General features: G+C 40.8%; 1 protein-coding gene across 2 annotated transcripts in view; it reads left to right on the top strand.

Annotated features, from left to right (window-relative positions):
* The window catches only part of LOC122555979 (chloride channel protein 2), a 624,753-nt gene that overhangs the window by 97,947 nt on the left and 502,804 nt on the right, over positions 1–24,002 (top strand). For both annotated transcript variants that reach the window (XM_087993551.1, XM_043702310.2), the window contains exon 2: positions 10,833–10,989. In XM_087993551.1, coding sequence (XP_087849677.1) covers positions 10,833–10,989 — 157 coding nt within the window. The remainder of the gene's footprint in view (positions 1–10,832; positions 10,990–24,002) is intronic.

Raw genomic sequence — 24,002 nt, 5'->3', positions numbered from 1 at the left:
TATCCCAAATCAGTCCTTGCCTTTCCAAATACATGTACATCCTGACCCTCAGGATTCCCTCCAACAACTTGCTCACCACCGAGGTCAGGCTCACTGGTCTATAGTTCCTTGGCTTATCTTTACTGCCCTTCTTAAACAGTGGCACCACGTTTGCCAACCTCCAGTCTTCCGGCACCTCACCTGTGACTATCAATGATACAAATATCTCAGCAAGAGGCCCAGCAATCACTTCTCTAGCTTCCCATAGAGTTCTCGGGTACACCTGATCAGGTCCTGGGGATTTATCCACCTTCAACCATTTCAAGACATCCAGCACTTCCTCCTCTGTAATCTGGACATTTTGCAAAATGTCACCATCTATTTCCCTACAGTATATATCTTCCATATCCTTTTCCACAGTAAATACTGATGCAAAGTATTCATTTAGTATCTCCCCCATTTTCTGTGGCTCCACACAAAGGCCGCCTTGCTGATCTTTGAGGGGCCCAATTCTCTCCCTAGTTACCCTTTTGTCCTTAATATATTTGTAAAACCCCTTTGGATTCTCCTTAATTCTATTTGCCAAAGCTATCTCATGTCCCCGTTTTGCCCTCCTGATTTCCCTCTTAAGTATTCTCCTACTTTCTTTATACTCTTCTAAGGATTCACTCAATCTATCCTGTCTGTACCTGACATATGCTTCCTTCTTTTTCTTAACCAAACCCTCAATTTCTTTAGTCATCCAGCATGTCTAAGTTTGAGCAACTGAGTGTGTACCACTTTCTTGAATCTTCTGAATCTGTGATGTGCTGGTGAAGAAGTAGATCCAGTATTTGGACCCAGCAATGAGGAAGGAGCCATGAAATATCTCTCAGCCATAATGATGTCTGACTTGGAAGGGTTCATGTGTCTGCTGCCATTTTAAAGAGACATTCTGAAAAAGAGTCACATTGGACTCAAAATGTTATCTCTGTTTCTCTCTCCACAGATGCTGCCACACCTACTGGGTTTCTCGAGCACTTTAAGTTGTCATTTCAATTGTTGTCCTCATTCCTCTAGATCCTAGAGTTCATTGGTTTGGAAGGTGATGTTAAGGGAGCCTTGGGGAGTAGTTGCAGTACATCAAGTAGATGGTATGCACTGCTACTACTGTGTGCTTGTGATGGAAGCAATGAATGTTCACTGAGTAGGGTGTTAATCAATTGGGTTACTTTGTCCTGGATAGTGTAAGATCTTTGTTTTTGGACTGCAGTCTTCCAAACATGTCAAGAGTAGTCAGTCACTCTTTTAACTTATGTCTTGAGGATGGAGGAGAGGCTTTGGGTGTCAGGAGGTGAGTTGTTTGCTACAGATGCCAGCCTCCGCCTCAGATCCAGTGTTGTAGCCACAGTTTTTATATAGCTGCTGAAGGTAAATTGCAGATCAATTTGCTTATCTGCTGATATTGGGGGTTTCGTTGATGCTAGAGTTGGTTGGTTTGTTTTCTTGGCGAATTGCAGTTGTAGCACATCTGTTACTTCCCACTTAACAACCCAGGCTTGACTATTGTTCGGGTTGTGCTGCATGGGGACATTGATTATTTCAGTAACTGAGGAGTCATAAATGTACTGGATACTGTGCACTAAACAACTATCACCACATCTGAGGTTATGGAGGGAAGATCATAGAAGCATGTTTGGGTCCAGGAAACTTCCGTGAGGCACTCCTGCAGCCCTATTTTGGTCTGAAATTGTTGACGTCCAACCATAACCATCTTCCTTTTTGCTAGGTACAAACCAGTGTGGAGTTTTCCATGATTCCAATGGACTTCAGTATTGCTAGGGCTCTTTGATGCCAGATCCTGTCAAATGCTGCCTTGAAATCAAAGTTAATCACTTGCGTTGCATCTGCAATTCTGCTGTTTTGTTCATGTTTGGACCAAGACAGATTCTGACCTGGATCAGAGTGATCTTGCTGAATGTTTTAAAAAATTCTCAAGGTCAGGTTCGTAGGAGAGTAGTCTGACACAGAACAAACGACCAAGAGGCGAGTCTGCTAGAATATGAGCATTTTATTCCCCGCAGCGTCGCCACAACCAGGTCTCATACTTACAACGGGTCTGGCTTATACTCACTCTACATGTTACCGGAACTGGGAGCCGTCAGTTCTCGTAGAGCGGTTGCCAACAACCCACGCTCGGCGGTTAAACGTAACCCCGGAGCAGACTCCCGGGTCTGGCTTATACTCACTCTACATGTTACCGGAACTGGGAGCCGTCAGTTCTCGTAGAGCGGTTGCCAACAACCCACGCTCGGCGGTTAAACGTAACCCCGGAGCAGACTCACCGAACTGGAGACTTTTCCAGCTGATATACTCTTTTCCAGATATAAACATTCATGTGAACAGCAGAGCAAGGCTAAAAAACACATTCCATTCTGGTTACATACAGATAAGAAGATTCACACGGGGAGGTGTGTAATAAGATTCACACGGGACTAAGCAACACCTCCATTCCGGTTAGATTCACACATGTATTGGGACATAATTTTAACCCTTTCACCACACTGAAACTCAGACTGGGGGTGAACGAGCAGATGTTTGGTGACTAAGTGTTACTCCATGAAACTGTCAACTTTCTCTGTCATCTTGGTTGATCTAGAATAGGCTTCTGTATTGGTAATTTGGCTGAATAAGATTTGTTCCTGTGTGTGGTGTGTGTGGTGTGTGTGGTGTGTGTGGTGTGTGTGGTGTGTGTGGTGTGTGTGGTGTGTGTGGTGTGTGTGGTGTGTGTGGTGTGTGTGGTGTGTGTGGTGTGTGTGGTGTGTGTGGTGTGTGTGTGTGTGTGTGTGTGTGTGTGTGTGTGTGTGTGTGTGTGTGTGTGTGTGTGTGTGTGTGTGTGTGTGTGTGTGTGTGTGTGTGTGTGTGTGTGTGTGTGTGTGTGTGTGTGTGTGTGTGTGTCAGTGTCATTACATTTGATCAAAAAATTTCAATAGTGCTCAAGTATGGTGGGATAACTTGAGGATTTGAACTTAAAACAGATACAGAATAAAATTGCATTTATATTGTGTTCTGCTGACATTTCTAATCGCTTATTTCCATTTTACTATTTATCAGTCAGTTTATTTTTTACTTTATATTCCCTACAATTGAAATGAAAAATGAATCTGGAACAATGTAGAGAAGAATTTGATATCACTTCATTATTCTTAAAGAATTTCAAGTTTACATATATCGCCTTAGTGACAGGGCATAGGTGAGCAGAATGTACAACCGATTGACAAATGGACCTCAATTCAGGACAATGTGAGATGATGCATTTTGACAGAAGGGATAAGTGGGGTCAATGTAGACTTAATGTCACCGTTCTAAAGAGTGTTCAGGATCACACGGACCTGGGGATATATGATCATTGAAGGTGGTTGGGCATACTGAGTGTGTAGTTATTGAATTATACGGAATCTTGGACTTGATAAATAGAGGCATTCAGTACAAATACAATGAGAATATTCTGAACCTACATAAATATCTGGCAACACCATAACTAGTGCATTACATCTAATTCTTATCAGCATACTTTAGGAAAGACGTGATGTTCCTTAACAAGGGAGGCAATAGGAAAAGAAGATTTTAGTCACAAGGATAGATTGGGAGAACTTAGGTTGGTTTCCTTAGAGCAAAGTAGATAGAGGGGAAATTTGAAATATGATAACAGTTATGGATAAGTTAGACCTTGGTGGGGGGTGGGTGGGGAAACCAGTTTTCATTCACTGATGGGTATTACAGATTTAAGACTTTGAGCAAGTGATGCAGAGTAAATGTGAGGACGAAACTCTTTGCATATAGGAATGACCTAGAGCATGCTATCCATGAGATGGGGTGTGGGGGAGCGGGGTGAAATTGGAAATGGTTTCAGAAGGAAATCAGATGGTTATTTAGATTATGAAAACTTGTGGGATTATGGAGAATGGGTCTGACTAGATTGCTCCATGGAGAGTCAGCATTGAGTCCAAATGGCCTCTTCCTAAGCTGTAAACACACCTGTGAATCTTCCACAGTAAATGTACCTACTGGACTTTAATGCTTTTACATTTATGACCTTACATGTTAAGCTAATGGGGGTGGGGGGGGGGGTGGGGGGGGGTGGGGGGGGGGTGGGGGGGGGTGGGGGGGGGGGGGGCGGTGGTTGGGGAGGAGAAGGGAAACTCTGGAGTGTGTGAGAAAAATGTCTGCCTCTTCATCCAGATATGATTATACTTTTAAGAAACCTTCAAAAAAATGTTATGCTAAGTAACTATAATTGTTTTATTTTTGCTCATGTTGTATAATACAGGCCAGTAGGTTAATTGTGGGTGGACCTTTTTTCTGATCTCTGGAGTCTTTTATTATTTAAGCCAAAGCTTTTCAAATCAGGGTCTAAGTTCCAGATAAATATATTGCCCTGGGGACCAAATGTACCTTCATTGTTCTTGGGCCAAAGTAAATTGCTCCATACAAAAGGCTGTATTTCATTTAGAATTATAAACGTGCACTAGGAAATGAGATTAGTGATCATCATTGCTCGCGCACTATCTACAGGAAGTAACCAAATACATTGCCGTCTAGGTTTGATTTGTTAATCATTTAAACATAATAGTAATTCAAACTGTTCGTGGTTGGAAATCCCTTATGATGTCCTTACTGTTGTAAATATATTCTATTAACTATGGTGCTTTTCTCCCTCTGCCATATAGTTTGCCTTGTTGGCTCTCTGCAGTGACTTTGTAGCGTGTAATAAGATATGTGGATTGAATTATTTAGGATATATGGTTTTCTGGGATGTGGTTGTCAACAAGTCACTGCCAGCCGTGCGTGTAAAGAGGGTAAGTAATGGCAAGAGAAAATAACTAGAAAGGTGTATTGTGAAAGGTGCTATGTAATCCAAGAACTCCATTATTGTCTAAATCTGGGAAATCAAGGAGCAATCCAGTTAAGTTACTCACAATGTTCATTTGTAAGTCACATGTGGTGACAATGCCATCTTTATTTTGTGATATTATATGCTCAACGAATGTTTTTAATGATTCTAGTCCATATAATTGATAACAGTCAAAACATTTTCATTTGGTGACAAGGTATTTGAAATACCTTGGAGTCAAGTTAATCTTCTATTTAGATTAGACAAAACCTGTTATAGTCACGCATTCTTCATAGTTAGCAAAATCTTTTCTGTCTTCTGAATGCGTATGTAGTATTCTGTTTGAAACTATTGCAGGCTTACTTTGAATAATTTGTCTGGCATTTAACAGCATTGAGCATAGTCTACCATTCTAGTACATAAACGTGAAAGAATATTTATTGTGTTAACAATTTATTTTTAAACTCCATATTATGAAGTAAATAATTACTACTAGTTTATTTCCTTTTTAACCTTGATTTTATTAGCTGTTAATTTGAACAATTCAAAGAATGGATGGGTTAAGAGGAAAAGTTTGAATTGGTTTGCAACATAAATGGTTCGAGAATAATGTGTTGTTTATGTAATCTTGTGTTTATGTAATCTGGAACACATTAATAATGTACAATGAATCAAAAGCAAATATTGCAAATGCTGGAAATGTGAAATAAAAACAAAAACTGCTGACAAAACTCAGCAAGTCAAGCAGCATGCATGTCGAGAGAAACACAACTGTCCAAGTGACTGCTCATCAGAACTGACAAAAGGTAGAACCAAACAAATTTTAATTCTGTGAAGAGGGAAGAGGGTAGGATTTTAAAAAAAGCTCTTTTGTGTGGGTTGGAGGACAATGGTCTGGGTATAGTCAAGAAGTAAGTCATTTCATTTTAGTGTATACATTTGTGTTTTTATACTGAATAAGTTATGATAGAAAGGTATACCCTAGAAGGTCAAGGCAACTGAATTCAACAATTAGACAATAGACAATAGGTGCAGGAGTAGGCCATTCTGCCCTTCGAGCCAGCACCACCTTTCATTATGATAATGGCTGATCATCCTCAATCAATATCCTGTTCCTGCCTTATCTCCATAATTCTTGATTCCACTATCCTTAAGAGCTCTATCCAACTCTTTCTTGAAAGTATCCAGAGACTTGGCCTCCACAGCCTTCTGGGGCAGAGCATTCCACACACCCACCACTCTCTGGGTGAAGAAGTTTCTCTTCAACTCTGTTCTAATTTCTCCTCAACTCAGTTATTGTGGCCCAGTATCTAGTCTGCTGCTTTTGTTCAATCTTAGCAGTTCCTTCTTTCCCTCTCTAATCATTTGAGGATCACTGGTTTCCTCATAGAATGTTTGTGAGGAATATCTGATTGTTTTCAAGATCTGTACTGTAGCTTCAATATTGCTAATTTTCAAGCTGAATGAGAAATGATTCCTTTGTTAATAGTCTATACATCCTCATTGGGCATATGGATGGCAAGATGGAGATTTTTAAAGCACTGAGGAGGTCTATTGAATGGGTTTTGGTGAAAAGTAATCAAATGTGAAGCATTAACCACGTTTCTCACTTTGTAGGTGCTGCCTCACCCAAGAAGTATTTCTAACACTGTTTTTCAGATTTTCAGCATTTTGCAGTATTTTGAGAAGTTTTGAGTTAGAAGAGAAGTGAAAGTAATGACCCTTTTTTAGGCACAGGCCACTGACTGTGTAATATATCCTCCTTTGAAAGTGCATGTTCTAATGACATGTGCCATAAATTTCAATTACATGTTTAAAATACAATCTTCCATATCAAACTACAGTTTGAAGAACAGCTAAACACTATTAATTGATTAGCACTGAGTGGTCTTTTAAGCAGGATCACCTGGAATGTATTTAAATCACTGCTGTTACAATTTGATTGTAATGCATCATTTTAATGTGCATGAAGGTGTTGAGGCGTGATATGTTGAGTATGCTTGTGCAGTTATCCTGGATAATTATGTTTGTCTCTCCTTAACATTAGTAAGTAAATACTTTAACACCATGTTGTCCATGCATCTATTTCAGAAATGGTATGGTATCATTCTGAGGTTAAGTCTATGACACGATCACTAGTCAACCCAAACAAGCTAGAAAAGTGATGCACAGTAGTTTGAGACTTGATTAAACATCTGTCTATGTTTTTGAAACTTAAAAGGTAGTGGAGTCTAAATTAATCTTCATTAATTAAATGTATTACAAATGGTACCTGTGAACTCCATTCATGTGGAGTTGCAGATCAGCAGTTATGATGCCTGATAGATACATTTTGTCTTACCTACTGGCTTTTTTTTTGGATAAGTGTTCTCTTGCCCAGAGAAATGTCAATTAGTGGATAATTGTCAGCCATGGCACAGTTGGTCACACTCTTGCCCTCAAGTCATCAGGTTAAAAGTTCAAGTACATCTTCAGAGAGATATGACAAAATATCAAGTGTCACACTCCACTGATGGAGAACTGCACTGTTAAAGATGCCATATTTTGGGTGAGGTTTTAAACCGTGATAACATCTGTTTGCTTCAGTGAATTTAAAAGATCCAATGGCACTATTTCAAAGAATCTGAGTTATCACTGGTGCCTGGATAATATTTATCCATATCATAAAAACAGATTACCTGATCATTATCAATTTGCTGTTTGCAGGAATTTGTGATGCTGTGTCTCCTACAGTACCATGCGGATTACACTTCAAAAGCACTTCATTGGTTGGAAAGCTCTTTGATTTGTTTGGCTGTGTAAAGCACTATGTCATAGCTCTTTAAAAATATATTTTTAACTTGTACAATTAAACCGATTTGAGGTTCTTTTTATGATGGACAGATCTTTGAATCGTGAATGAGTGGGCATTTTCTCCTGCTTTATCTATTTCATAATTATTCGTTTTTAAAGCTGCTTCATTATTTCTCAGGGAAGGGGAGTTTCAACTTGTTTTTGAGAGTCATGTGATTTGGTAGAATGGTTTGTCACATGGATTTTGTTTTAAGACATGTATCTACTTACTTCAGTAGAATTATCAGGAGTGCAAACTATTGAGGGCTTGCGTTTGGAAAGTGCCTTTTCACATGCAGGAGTCTCGAAGCGCTTTATAGTTCTGATATGTTGCCATTATTGTAATACAGGAAAAGCAGCAGTCAATTTTGCACACTGCTGTCTCAGTACTGCATGGGTTTGTCAACTCAGGTTTGAGAGGTTTGGTCCGTGCGGCAGGAATTGAAACCTCAGCCTGTTGATGCTGAGGTGAGAGGCCCTACCACTGAACCATGTTGACACTGCTGATGTTTGTTTAATGTTAGCCAGGAAAAGGAGTTATATCTCTAGGCAAGGGCAATCTAATTTGATGGAACATAGTTAAATCCAGTAATGAATTATCCTACAGACAGTATTCTACCTTTAATAGGGGACTTCATGGCTATCGCTATTATCCCTTTTATCCCCCCTTCCCACCCTTAGAGGCCACACAGTGGCATCCCAGCTTTCTAAGCTGCAGTCTTAATGAAAGATTGGTTGACGAGGAACAGTTGACTTAACCATTTTCTTGAATGTTGATTTTCCAGGGGCATCCCAGAGAGATTTGGACAGTTGATCTTAATCTGTGATTTTTAAATGAGGGTTAGAAGACTGTTCTGCCTGTAGTTCTTAGTTTACAGCCAGCAACTTCCAACAGGAGAGATAATTGAATTCTTACTTCATTCTGCCGAATTTGAGAATTGAGCAGAAAGCTCCCATGCTTCTGGGTATCATTTGGAAGGTCTTTCAGTCTAGTCTGTTTAGACCTTCAAAATAAACCCATCACATGACACAAGAAGTCAAATTGATCTTGAGTCCCTCTTGACACAAGCAAGCTATTCAGGAGTTTGAAATAGGATGTTCAATAGGCCTCTGCTCTTCCTCGTTCCATTTCTGATGTGGAGATGTTGGTGTTGGACTGGGGTGGACAAAGTTAAAAATCACATCAGGTTATAGTCCAGTGGTTTAGTGGAAGTACAAGCTTTCGGAGCGCTGCTCCTTCGTCAGGTAGCTAACTATCAAATAAACCTGTAGGACTATAAACTGGTGTTGTGCGATTTTTAACCTCATTCCAGTTCAGCAAGAATGAATGGTAAATTCAGAAAGTTATCATTCTAGACATCTTGTTTTTGATTATGCCCATTCCAAGAAAAGATCTAGAGATAAACTGGGACAGTTTGCCGTGCCAGACATAATGCAGTTTATTTTGAAAAGTAATTTTTTGGGGGGGTTCAAGTCACTGTTCTGACCAAAATGTCCATTTCTCAATACCAATTTGCATTTTTTTTTCAGAATTTTTCAGCAAATCTTCATTCAATTAGTCATTACAACATAGAATGGCACCACTCAGTGCACCAAGCCCTTACCCACTCTGAGTACAGTCAGTCCCATTTCCCAGTTGTAACCCCAAAGCCCTATGAAGTTTTTCCCTCTCGTATCCCATCCAATTTCCTTTGAAATCATTAATTGTCTCTTCTTTTCTCCACCTTGGGAGGCAAAGAGTTCCAGCTCATTGCCACTTGCTGGCTTAAAAAAAACTTCTTCCGCACATCCCACCCAGTGTCTGTTGACCAAAATCTTAAGTTTGTGCAACCAACTAATGGAAAAACAGCCTTTGATTCTACTTTTGCTAAACTTGTCTTAATGCTCTAACATGATGGTGCAGATCCCATTGAACCATATTATTATACAGTGGAAATGTTACATGTGACATCATAGGATTGAAAATAACCTGCTGTTCCATTCTCCCATTTTCCCCCATTCCCACAGCAAAGACAGTAATCTTTAAAAGAAACAAAATCCCATTTAAAAAAAAAACTACCTTGAGTCCAGCGATCAGATAAATCTGTTGTGTACCTTCTCCCTAAAAGAAAGTTTGCATTTCTATCCTGAATCTTGATACATGAAGATTGGCTACTGCAATGCCCTACACTAAAACCATGATGACACTTCCTGACAGCACTATTTCAAAGAAATACTTGATGCATTTTGGAACGTCCCAAGCATCTGAAAATCAGGATAGAAATGCAAACTCTTTCTTTTAGGGAGAAGGTACACAACAGATTTATCTGATCGCTGGACTCAAGATAGTTTTTTTTTAAAATGGGATTTTGTTTCTTTTAAAGATTACTGTCTTTGCTGTGGGAATGGGGAAAAATGGGAGAATGGAACAGCAGGTTATTTTCAATCCTATGATGTCACATGTAACATTTCCACTGTATAATAATATGGTTCAATGGGATCTGCACAGTGCTGAGTGAAAGGTAATCTGTGATGGCCGAGATTGTCTGTTTCTTCATTATCTGGAAATGGGCACCCATGACTTTGTGTCCCAGATCAGGATTGTTAACACAGGGTCAATATGCATTAGTATTGTGAGTATAAGCAGTAGTCCCCTCTGCTTCCCCTCCTCACATTGTCTGGCATTGATTGCAGCATAATACTTTTCTTGTGTGCTGAGCCCTCTCCGCCTCTATAAAACCATTTTATTATTTGTAGTTCACACCCATTAACTTGTTTATTCATAATAGCTAGGGTATGCATTTTTATCGACTAAATGAGAATTAAAACTGGGTTTGTCCTTGTAGCTAACTGGTGTTTTGTCACAAAAAGTGATAATTTCACTCCACAAAATGTGCCAAAAGTGCAGTGGTGAAGTAACTATAATCATGCATCTCAGCAACATCTGTCAACAGCAAATGCAATAATTCTAGACATCCTTCTTTGGAAAACCTGTCTGTAGTTGGTTCCGTTGTAGCAGAGAGTTGACTTGGTTGAATGCTTACCAAATCAACAGAGGTGATGAAGATAAATAGAAGTTTGAATTTGGGATGAGAATGTGACCCTTCATTATTTTCATGTTAACAATGTTTATTTTTTACTTGATTCTATTTTTCCATTTTCTTGTCAGATGTATGGCAGATATACCCAAGACTTGGGTGTATTTGCCAAAGAAGAAGCAGCTCGTTTGCGCCAAGAAAAGGACCATACGAGAATATTTTCGAGAGATCATGTTAAGCGTGCTGAGCTAATAGAGTATGATCGGAGCCGCTGTTCGAAATGTAGAAGTAAGTCATTTTTAAACAATATATATGTGGCTGTGCGATGATATAACTAAAATGTAGCAGCGAATATTAATATTTGGCATAGGTTATTTGACTGGCAACAATGTAATTTATAGAAAGCTATTAAATTGAAACACCGTTTCCATGATCTAAATTGTAAGTGGATTGAGCAATAATGGTTTCATTGACTTGTCGAATATTTAATGTGCAAGGACACTATAGACAAAGTTTGATTTGTTATATGTTTTCATCAGATGAGGACTTGGTGCTTGGGCAGTAAATTGTTTTTGACCTGATGTCTGCTAGCATTGATCTTTTGGTCATGATGCCATCATGAAGAACTCCAAGTATCTCCTAGGCAGATTGTATGTCTTATCTGATCTTTTAATGCATTGAGGTAAATGTTTACTGGAGGACCACTTGTCCTGTTTCTAAGCGTATCCTTGTTATCAGCAATAACTTAAATCTGTCCTAAACCAAAAAGAAGTGATGTTTTGAAAAAACTTGTGATGGGATATTAATGGATTTGCTTGGCAGTAGGGGGAGGGAAACTATTTGTTGTTTAATCTGGCTATGGACCACTTTGTTTGCAAAAGGGAAATGGGAAAGGAAGGAAAGTGATTTTATTGATCCTATGAGAAAGTTAATTGATAATCAGAAATCCAAGCAGGAAGGATGAGACAATCCCTGTGAGGGAATAAGTTTTTGCCTCCACGATGATGGTTATATTGCTTGTTAAGCCTTTTTTAAAAATGGGACACCTCTATCATTCATTAGTCTTGACGCTTGAAACTTTAAAAATAAAACTTTGAATTTTTTAATACCTTCGTATTAACAATCTACACCTTGGGTGCTTTCCACAATATTCAGATTTTAGTTCAGTGAGTTCTGCCTGAAACTGCTGTACAGTAACCTGGTTCGCAGATAAGACTGAAAATGAGCATTCAAGTTTTGACTTTGGGTGCAATAGACAGTCTGAAAGTAAGAAAGCAAGGTATACTTTAACATTTAGAGAAGTCTTTTTATTTTATATTTTATCAGATGTTTCCAGTCCTTTAAAGTGTCGGAGTAGAGTCTCTGTTGTAATCGGGATGCAAATTGCAGTCAAAATTACACCAGCTTTGAGGAGGGATTTTTCTTGATTTTGCTCAAACTCATTTACAAATCAACCTCTAAACATACAACTTGTAATCGGGCAGCATTTTATTACAGAATTTAAAAAGGTATACAGTACTTGGGAAATATTCAGAGATGTGCTTGAATGATAACAAGGCACAGTTTTGTTAATACAGCTGAAAATGTCACAATGAGTATTTTGAGGTAATGTTTAATCCACCATCTGAGTAATCATCTGGTTTTAAACAAGCTACATAACCATTTACTGCTATATTGATGTTCCTTCATTTTCAAGTGAAGTGGTTTCAAGACAAAGTAACCTTTTCTTTTACAGTACTTAGTATAAAAATTGAAAAGTGATCTTGTTGCCATGCGCAGATTATAAGTGAAGAGCTTGCTGTTTTAGTTCAGAGAATGATCCTTTGGGTTTGCCTTTTGGTCAACTTTTTAACATTGATGTCTATGTCTACACACAGCAAGGTGTGAGAGACAATGGAGGACTGCTGGGGATTACTAAACCTTCAGGTTGTAGGGGCTAAACATAGCTGTGTTATTTGTTGCTGCTCAGTTAGTAACTGGCATTGTTTCAGCATTCCAGTGGCTGAGGGTCTCGCAGCATTGACAAAATTACAAGATGTTATTAACTGAGAATCAGCAGTCTGGCCAATTCATTTGATAAAATCTAAAGGATCTTACTCTTAATACAGCATGCTGCGTGATTTAAAGGGGTCATTATTCAAGACACTGGTGTCATTGGCATCTATATGATAGTGAGTTTGTTGGAGTGATTTGTCACTTTTTAAAATATTGCTCACTTGTTTGACCCTATGTTGCTTACTTGTGCAGACTAACTCATGATGACTCCTCCTCTTACTGCACTCTACTGGGTGAAGCAGGGGTAGGATGGAGAGCAGTGATAACAACAGAAGTAGAATTCCTCCATTTGTAGGAAGAAATACTGCTGGACTTGTGAGAAAGCAGCTGATGAGGGCCCAACTATCGGGCCTTAGCCAGTTTACTAGAAATATGTCAGGAATGAAGGATTTAAGATACAAGAAAAGATTGGAAAGATTGGGTTTATTCTCCTTGTAGCAGAGAAGGTAAGAAGGTGACCTTATTGAGGTGTTCAAAATTACCAACAATTTTGACAGGGTAAAGAAGGGCATTCTGTTTCCACTGTAATTAGAGGTCACAGTTTCAAGATTCAGTGTGAGATGAGGTAGAACTTCTTCACTTAGTTGTTAAGATTTGAAATGCACTGCCTGAGAGAGTGGTGGAGGTGGATTCCATAGGAGGTTACAAAAGAGAGCTGGACATCTATTTGAAATGGATGAGGTTAGAGTACTATGGAAATTGGGCTGGATAGTGGGACTGGCTGTGTTGCTCTTTCGAGAGCTAGTACAGACATGATCAAATGACTTCCTACTGTACAGTAAATTCTAATGATTCTATGATTCTCTAATTGAAAGTGTTTGTAGGCCAGAGTGATTTTCCTAGATTTGTCTAATGTATCAAGGCAGGTTGTTTCTGATCTCCACAGCCTCCTATTAGCCTATAAATTGTAAAGCAGACAGCTGTCCTGAATTATTTCTATTCAGGATAATGGGGAAAGTGTCACTCAGCTTTTAGGTGACCATTAGAAAGTGTATCAAAAGTGACCAGTGCCCTTTTGATCAAAGTGATTTGATTCAAAATGAGAACACTTTTGAGTTCTCATCAATGGCTGGATGTTCTTGACCACTGGAATTATTTTGAAGATGTAACGAGTAGAGTTAATCAGGTGGAGCCAGTGGATATCGTTTGAGTTTTCAGAAGGCTATTGACAAAGTCAAAAGTTTGACATAAGAGAACAATGTGTAAAATTAAAGTGTGTGGGATTGGGTGATGTATTGAGATGAATAGAAAATTGATTAACAGACAAGTAACAAAGCGAAGGAATAAATGATATATTAATGATTTTAGATGAGGGTACTAAATGTGATATCACAAAATTTGCAAATGACACAAACCTGGGCAGACGGCTGAGCTTTGAGGAGGATGCAGAGATGGTGCAGTGTGATTTGGACAGGCTGAATGAATGACCAAATGTATGGCGGATGCAGTATAATGTGAATATGCGAGGTTATTCACTTTGGTAGCAAAAATAAGAAGGCAGATTACTATTTGGCTGTAAATTAAGGGAGGGGTATATTCAACAGAGCTGGGTGTCCTTGTGGACTCCTCACTGGAAGTGAGCCTGCATGTGCAGCAGGCATTTAAGAAGACAAATTGTATGTTAGCCTTCACTGAAAGGATTCAAGTACAGGAACAAGGATACTTTGCTCCTGTTGTCCAGGGCATTGGTGAGGCCACAGCTGAAATATTGTGTGCAGTTTTGATCTCCTCATTTGAGGAAGGATGGCCTTGCTATTAAGGGAGTGCAGCAAGTTGATTCCTGGGATGGCAGAACTGATATGTGAGTAGAGATTGAGTAGGTTAGAATGGTATTCACTGGTATTTCGAAGAATGATGGGGAAATCCAAAATAAAAATAGGAGCAGAATTAGACCATTCAGCTCATCAAGTCTACTCCGCCATTCAATTATGGCTGATAAGTTTCTCAAGCCCATTCTTTTGCTGCTTTCCCATAACCCTTGATCCCTTATTAATCCAAAAACCTATCTATCTCTGACTTACATATTTCTATCTTACTGACTTAGCCTTCACAGTCTTCAGCGGCAATACATTCTATAGATAAACCACCCACTGGCTGAAGAAATTCCTTCTTCACTCTGAGGTTGTGCCTTTGGATCCTTATCTCTCTCAGTGGAAACATCTTCTCCATCTCTGTTCTATCCAGGTCTCTCCGTATTCTGTAAATTTCAATGAGATCCTCCACTGAGTACAGACCCAGAATCCTCAGTTGCTCCTCATATGACAAGCTCTTCATCCCCAGGGTAATTCTTGTAAACGCCCTATGAACCGGCTCCAAGGCTAGCACAATTTTTCTTCAATAAGGTGTCCAAAACTGCTGTCAGTATTCCAAATGTGATCAGAGCCTTATACAGCCTCAGCAGTGAAATGAATGCTAGCATTGTATTTGCTTTTTGAGCTGCCAACTGAACCTCCATGTTAACCTTTTAAGAGAATCCTGATCTAGAACTCCCAAATCCTGTTTGTGCTGCAGATTTCTGAAGCCTTTCCCATTTAGAAATTAGTCAATACCTCTTCTTCCTACCGAAGTGCATAACTTTTCACTGTAACATGTTGTTTTCCATCTGCCACATCTTTATGCACTTTTCTAGGTGTTCATGACCCCAAAATTGGAAGTATAGTGGACAGTGAAGAAAGTTACCTCAGATACAGCAGTACCTTGATCAGGTAGTCTAATGGGCCAAGGAGCGGCAGATGGAGTTTAATTTAGATAAATGCAAGGTGCTGTATTTTGGAAAGGCAAATCAGGGCAGGACAAATGCAGTTAATGGTCAGGTTCTGGGAAGTGTTGCCGAACAAAGAAACCTTGGAGTGCAGGGTCATAGTTCCTTGGAAGTAGAGTCATAGATAGACAGGGTAGTGAAGAAGGTGTATGATATGCTTTCCTTTATTGGTCAGAGCATTGAGTTTAGGAGTTGGGAGGTCATGTTGCGGCTGTACAGGATATTGGTTAGGCCACTTTTAGAATACTGCATTCAGTTTGGTCTCCTTGCTATAGGAAGGATGTTGTGAAACTTAAGGGTTCAGGAAAGATTTGCAAGGATGTTGCCAGGGTTGGAGGAGAGGGAGGGAGGGAGAGAGAGAGAGAAGAGGCTGGGGCTGTTTTCCCTGTGGGGTCAGAGGCTGAGGTTATAGAAGTTTATAAAATCATGAGGGGCATAGGTAAGATAAATAGCCAAAGTCTTTTTCCTCAGGTGCAGGGAGTCCAAAGCTAGAGGGCATACGTTTAAGGTGAGCAGTGAAAGATTTTAAAAAGGACCTGAGGGGCAACTTTTTCACACAGAGGGTGGTGCGTGTATGGAATGAGCTGCCAGAGGAGGTGGTGGAGGCTAGTACAATTCCAACATTTTAAAAGGCATCTGGATGGATGTATGAATAAGAAGGGTTTAGAGGGCTATAGGCCAAATGCTAGCAAATGGGACTAGATTTATTTAGGATATTTGGTCGGCATGGAAGAGTTTGACTGAAGGGTTTGTTTCCGTGCAGCACATCTCCATGACTCCATGTCCTTCTGCAGCCTCCCTGCTGCTTCAGCATGACCTGTCCCTCCACCCAACTTTGTCATCTGCAAATTTAGCAGCAATGCCTTCCTTCATCCAGATCATTAATGCATAATGTGAATTGTTGTGATCCCAACATTAAACCCTGCTGAACTCCACTAGTGACTGGCTGCCGTCTTGAAAAAGACCCCTTTGTCCCCTCTCTCTGCCTTCTTTCAGTCAGCCAATCCTCTATCCATCCCAGTATCTTGTCCCTAACACCATGTGCTCTTATTTTATTTAGCAGGTCTCCCGTGTGGCATCTTGTCGAAGACTTTCTAGAAATCCGAACAGACCATGTCCACTTTGCTTGACTTGCTCATTACCTCCCCCTTAAACAATTCTAACAGATTTGTCAGACATGACTTCCCCTGATGAAGCCATGCTGACACAGCCCTATTTTACTGAACACTTCTAAGTTGTGTGTCACAGCAGCCTCAGTGGTTAGTGCTGTTGTCCTACAGCACTAGGGACCCGGGTTTAATTCACCCTCTGGTGACTGTCTGTGTGGAGTTTGCAGGTTCTGCCTGTGTCTGCATGGGTTTCCTCTGGGTACTTTGGTTTCTGCCCACATTGCAAGCAGATTAGGTGGATTGTCTGTGTGAAATTGTCCGTACTGGAGTTACAGGGATAGAGTGTGGGGCTGGTTGAGATGCTCTTTGGAGAGTTGGTGTGGACTTGATGGGCAGAATGGCCTTTTTCCACACTGCAGGAAGTCTATGATTCTATGATATTCTGCAATTTCATCTCTAATAATAGACTCAAATTTTACCAATAACTGAGGTCAGGCTAACTAGCCTTTAGTTTTCTGTCTTAAACATGGGTCTTATAGTAGCCATTTTCTAGTCCTCTGTGATTGTCCATTACTCCTGAATGATCACCACAAATGCCTAGACAATCTCCTCCGCTATGTCCTTCAAAACTCTGCAGTGTAATTCTTCTGGTCCAGTGATTTATCACCTTCAGACCTTTCAGCTTTCCCAACACCACCTGCTCCATGATAGCCACTAAAGTCACATCTGCCCCTGGCTCTCTGGAAGTTCTGCTATGCTGTTGGTGTCTTCCACTGTGAAAACTGATGTAGAAATCTATAAAATTCTCACAGGACTAGGCAGGTTAGACTCTGAAAAGATGTTCCTGATGGCAGGGGACTCCAGACCAGGGCTTATAGTTTAAAAATACATATTGAATGATGGAGCAGGCTCAGGGACAAAGGTCTACTCCTGTCTTCTGCTTCTTTGTTTCTATGACTACACTCATGGTTTAATCTGTTAATCTCCAGATTAGCCAGGAGATTTTTGTAAACTTTAAATAACTTCTCTTGATTAAAGTGCATCTTGAATGTGACCAAAACAGAGTGATTGTGCAAGTCTGTACTCTGTTTCCAGACAGCTGTCAAGACACAGTCTAATCTACAACTTGGACAGGCATGTTTGAGACGACTGCTTGGTCTGAAGTGGGGATTGGAAATGAACGCAATAGCTATCACTAGAGGAAAAACATTAGGGAAACTAATGGGTCTAAAGGCAAGTCCCCTAGTCTTGATGGGCTGCATCCTAAGATTTTTAGAGAAGAAGTTGCAGAGATAGTGGATGCATTGGTAAAAATCTTCCAAGAATCCTTAGATTCTAGACAAGTCATCGAGTACTGGAAATCTGCCAAATGTAACACACTTTTTGAAAAAGAATAGAAACATAAACAGCTAACTATAAGGCAGTTAATGTATGTCATTGGGAAAATTTGAGTCCGTTATAAGGATGTAGTGGTAGAGCATTTAGAAATATATAATATAATCAAACAGAGTCAGTGTGGCTTCACAAAGGAGAAACCATGTCTGACAAATTTTATTACAGTTCTTTGAGGAGGGAACAAGCAGGCTTAAAAGACATCATTTATTTGTGTTTCCAAAAGGTACTACATTTAAGAGCCCATGCAGTTGGGGACAGACGTTAAGTATGTTGGGCTTGTGCTTAATGGAGTTTTGACGAACGAGAACTGACCTCACTGGAAGGTAATACTCCAAGGGGCTTGACAGAGTGAATGCTGAGAACTTGTTTCCACTTGTGAGAGTCTGAGAAGTATAATCTCAGAATAAAGGGTTCATCCATTTAAGACATGAGGAAGAGCCTTTTCTGAGGGTCATGAATCTATGGAATTCTGTACCCCAGAGGGCTGTCAACGCTGTGTTGTTGAGTGTTCAAAGCTGTGAAAATAGGTTTTTAATCAGTGTGAATGAATGGATATGGGAATAATGAAGGAAAATGAAATTGAGGTCTATATATATATATATATATATATATACATATATATAAAACCATTGTGAATGTCAAAGTACATTCTAGCCAAAGAAACACTTTTTGAAGTGTAGTCACCGTTGTCGTATAGTATTCGGACAGTATAGGCAACAAACAGTGTTGTCATGACGATCAGATGATTTTGTGATGATTAAGCGATAGATATCAGGCAGCACAATAGAGAGTTGAGAGTGTGGTGGTGGAAAAGGACAACAGATCAGGCAGCATCCGAGGAGCAGGAGAATCGAGGTTTCGGTCATAAGCCCTTCATCAAGAATCCTGATAAAGAGCTTATGCCTGAAATGTCGATTCTCCTGCTCCTGGTCCCTCTGTGCTGCCCGACCTGCTGTACTTTTCCAGCACCACACTCTCTACTCTGATCTTCAGCATCACTTTTCTCCCAGCACAAAACAGGCTTTTGTTTTGGAAAGGTGCTGTGAGCTCCCTCTCTCATCCATGGGAGGTGTAGGGTGACATTCTTGCATGCTCTGGGCCTGTATGTCACTTCAGCCCAAGAGGATGACTCTAAGTGCCCTTCGAAATGGTCCAACAAGGCACTCCATTGAATGATACAATATAAAGTTTTAAAAAGAAAGAAATCCAGTTGGCTTTTGGCTTTGACCTTGGCACTGGCAATAACAGAATCCTCCTTTATTGATGTAGGGGTTTGTACTGAAATTAGGAACTCTGTCTTTGAATGTATTCTGTTCCACTGGTCTTGCTATTTATCACATACTGCTACCAGTACCCCACCCCCTCCCTCACTACCCCTGCCATCTTGAAGCAGTACTCCTCCATGTTGTACATCATTTAGAGGAAGCAATGAGGCTGGCAAGGATAGAGAATGTGCTCTGTTTAGTCCACTTCAATATTCTACACAAGAATTGGCTTGATACTGACCAAGGTGGTCGCATCCAATAGGATATAGCTACTTGATTGGGTTTGTGGCAGGCACTAAGGGCATCAAAAAGAAGGGAAATCTTGCTTGATCTTGTCCTCCCCAATCTACCTGTTGGTGATGTGTCTGTGACTGTTCAGCAGTCACTCCTGCTGATACTGTCATTGTGACAAGCAAGTCTTGTCTTCACATTTTGAGGATGGCCTTCATTATGTGAGGCACTATTACTGTGCAAAATGGGAGAGACATTCAACAACATCTAGCAATTTCAGGTTGGGTATCCATGAGGCACTGTGGGCCATCAGTGGCCTCAGTGTTTCATTCGACCTCCGTATCTCGCATTCTGCTGTTACCATCAAACCATGGGGCCAACCCTGGTTTAATGAAGAGGGCAGGAGGGCGTGCCAGGAACAGCTCTAGGCATAATTTAAAAAAAAAAAACGCATTAGGGGTGGCATGGTGGCACAGTGGTTAGCACTGCTGCCTCACAGCGCCAGAGACCCGGGTTCAATTCCCGCCTCAAGTGACTGACTGTGTGGAGTTTGCACGTTCTCCCCGTGTCTGCGGGGGTTTCCTCAGGGTGCTCCGGTTTCCTCCCACAGTCCAAAAGATGTGCAGGTCAGGTAAATTGGCCATGCTAAATTGCCCGTAGTGTTAGGTAAGGGGTAAATACAGGGGTATGGGTGGGTTGTGCTTCGGCGGGGCGGTGTGGACTTGTTGGGCCGAAGGGCCTGTTTCCACACTGTAAGTAATCTAATCTAATCTAATCATTGGTAACCTGTTGCAGCTATCACTCAGGTCTACTTCATGTAAAACAGTGGAAACAGAATACAAAGGATAGTGCTATGAAATCCCACTACCATTGGAACAGATTTCCTGCCACACCATCCATGAACGGTGCATGATAATTAAACAGTACACTGGAGGCGGCAGCTCCACAATTATCCCCATCTTATTCAGGAAGCCCAGCACTTCGATCCAAAAGACAAGAATGAAGAATGGGCTGACTATCATGTGGCTACAAGAGTAGGTCAGACACAGGAAGTCTGTGAAACTTAACTCTCCTCCTGTCACCGCTGTGCCTGTCCACCATCGACAAGGCACAGATCAGGGTCAAAGAATACAGTCCATTTGCGCAGGTTAGTGCAGCTCCAATATCTCTTAAAGCTTGACTCGCATGACCTTCACATTGATTCCTTTCACCACTGATCTGCAGTGGCAGCAAAGTGTGCCAGCTATAATAACCATGTTAGTAACTCACCAAACTCCTTTAGTGCCTTTCAATACTGTGCCCTTTAACATCTTGAAAGGGTAAGGCAGCAGATGCACAAGGAAATCATTACCTGCAAGTTCCCATCAAAGTCACGCACCATCCTGACCAGGAACTAAATTGCATAAAAATGTTCAAACTCCTTGCTAACCCCCACACACGCTGATCTAGAGAGAACGAGAACTGCAGCAGTTCAACAAGGCAGCTCATTACCACACTCCCCAGGGTAATTAGGGATGAGCAAGTAAATGCTGGCCTAGGCAGCAATGTCCTCATCTCATGAACAAATTTTTAAAAACCTGAGCAAATACATGAGAACTCAGCTTATTGCAAAAAGGTCACCAAAGCACTTCACATACAGAAATCAAGGCAATAGTTTAATTATGTGGCTGGAAGAAGCTGATACATGAGGAATTTTCATTTTAAAATTGCGTGAAGCAGTGGAGGAAGGTAGGTCATTGCAATTTTTTTAATTGATTTCTGTGTGAATTTTAATTGCTCAACACTTCAGATGATGTGTTCTGCATCATACTGTGCAAATACCTATCTAAGTGGTAAAAGTAATTGTTACCGAATTTACTGTTCATTGCATTGCCTGGTTATCAATGATTGTATGAATTTTTTTTAACTCCTCGACCACAGTTCCCAGAACGTGTGCCAAAACATTTGCTTGCAACATTTGTAACATGGTGTACTAGTCATAGATTTGTCTTGCATTCTTGAGAATCCTAAGCATTTTTCAAAGTCAAGTTTAAAACTCCATGATGTCACCTGTTCCACAGTTATTTCCTTAGAATCTACATCATAGTCTTCAAATTAACTGTATTGTGAATAACTTTTACAAGTTATTAACACATTCTTCTGACCAGACAAAATGCATTTACCAGATTTGATGTGACAGTGGGTCTTTTACAGGTGCTTGTGTCTTTGAGTTTTGATTAGATTAGATTAATTACAGTGTGGAAACAGGCCCTTCGGCCCAACAAGCCCACACCGACCCTCTGAAGAGCAATCTCCCCAGTCCCATTCCCCTTCACCTAACACTACGGACAATTTAGCATGACCAATTCACTTAACCAGCATTGTGAGAGGAAACGAGAGCACCTGGAGGAAACCCACACAGACACTGGGAGAATGTGCAAACTCCACATTGACAGTTGCCTGAGACGGGAATTGAACCCGGGTCTCTGGCGCTGTGAGGCAGTAGTGCTAACCACCGTGCCGCTCACTGTGTTGTAATATTTTTGGTGTTGAGCAATCTACATTGCCTTCTTCCAAAACCAATATGACTTTAATTTCGGATTCCAACAGGTATATTATGTTTATATGTGTGTGTGCATTTTCATTTTGAATCGAAGCTCCATGTCATTTGCAGAAGTCTTCTCTAAAGCATTTTTAAAAATTTGTTCATGGGATGAGGGCATTGCTGGCTAGGTCAGCACTTATTGCCTTTCCCTATTGCCCAGACCACACAAGAGTCAACCACGTTGCTGTGGATCACTTGTAGGCCAGACCAAGTAAGGCTGACTGTTTCCCACCAAAAAAAGGACACTAGTGCTCCATGTGGGTTTTTCTGACAATTGACAAAGGGTCATGGTCATCATTAGACTCTTAATTCCAGATTTTGTTTTCATTGAATTCAAATTTCACCATCTGCCATGTCAGAAACTGAACTGGAGTTGCCAGAACATTACCTGGGTCTCTGGATTAACAATCAAGAAATAATACCACTAGGGCATCACTTCGCTCTATTGAGAAAATGAGTCTTTGACTAAATACCAAGTAAAACAAAATCCTCCTTCCAACTAGCTCTCCACATATCAATGGTGATATCCTGGAGAATGTGAATCATTTTCCATACCTTGAGATCTCATCTCAGTGAAAGCAGACATAGTCATAAGAGATATACAGCACGAAAATGGACCTTTGTCCAACTTGTCCATATTGATCAGATTTTCTAAATAAATCTAGTCCCATTTGCTAGCATTTGGCACATGTTCCTCTAAACCCTTCCTATTCATATACCCATCCAGATGCCTTTTTAAATGTTGTAACTACCAGTCTCCACCACTTCGTCTGGCAGCTCATTCCATACATGCATCACCCTCTGTGGAAAAAGTTGCCCCTTAGATCCCTTTTAAAATCTTTCCCCTCACCTTAAACCTATGCCTTCGAGTTCTGGACTCACCCAACCCAGTCAAAAGATCTTGTCTTTACTGCCAGGGTTGGAGGATATGAACTATAAGGAGAGATTGAACAGGCTGGGACTGTTTTCCCTGGAGCGTCGGAGGCTGAGGGGTTATTTATAGAGGTTTACAAAATTGAGGGGCATGGATAGGGTAAATAGACAAAGTCTTTTCCCTGGGGTCGAGGAGTCCAGAACTAGAGGGCATAGGTTTTGGGTGAGAGTGGAAAGATATAAAAGAGACCTAAGGGGCAACTTTTTCACACACAGGGTGGTATGTGAATGGAATGAGCTACCAGAGGAAGTGGTGGAGGTTGGTACAATTGCAACATTTAAGAGGCATTTGGATGGGTAAATGAATAGGAAGGGTTTGGAGGGATATGGGCCAGGTGCTGGCAGGTGGGACAAGACTAGGTTGGGATATCTGGTCGGCATGGAAGGGTTGGACCGAAGGGTTTGTTTCCATGCTGTACATCTCTATGACTATGACTCTAAGTACCATCCATCAGTGGACTTCACAAGATTAGATTAGATTAGATTACTTACAGTGTGGAAACAGGCCCTTCGGCCTAACAAGTCCACACCGCCCCGCCGAAGCGCAACCCACCCATAGCCCTACATCTACGCCTTACCTAACACTATGGACAATTTAGCATGACCAATTCACCTGACCTGCACATCTTTGGACTGTGGGAGGAAACCGGAGCACCCGGAGGAAACCCACGCAAACACGGGGAGAACGTGCAAACTCCACACAGTCAGTCGCCTGAGGCGGGAACTGAACCCGGGTCTCCGGCGCTGTGAGGCAGCAGTGCTAACCACTGTGCCACCGTGCCGCCCACCAAGATCTTCCACCAACATTCCCAACATTGAGACAGATATGCCATTTCAATATTTAACACTAGACTCTCAAAGCAAATGTTCTTCACAGAACTCTGTCATGGTAGGAGACCCCCCCAGGAAGAAATGCCTTGGGGATATTCTCATAGCAACAAGGTACTTGCACCTAAGATTGTGAGGTG

The sequence above is a fragment of the Chiloscyllium plagiosum genome, unplaced genomic scaffold (assembly GCF_037043375.1).
Source record: "Chiloscyllium plagiosum isolate Xiang-an unplaced genomic scaffold, Cpla_swu_hap1 HiC_scaffold_13, whole genome shotgun sequence".
Taxonomy (NCBI): Eukaryota; Metazoa; Chordata; class Chondrichthyes; order Orectolobiformes; family Hemiscylliidae; genus Chiloscyllium; species Chiloscyllium plagiosum.
This window is presented reverse-complemented; position numbering and strand designations above follow the sequence as displayed.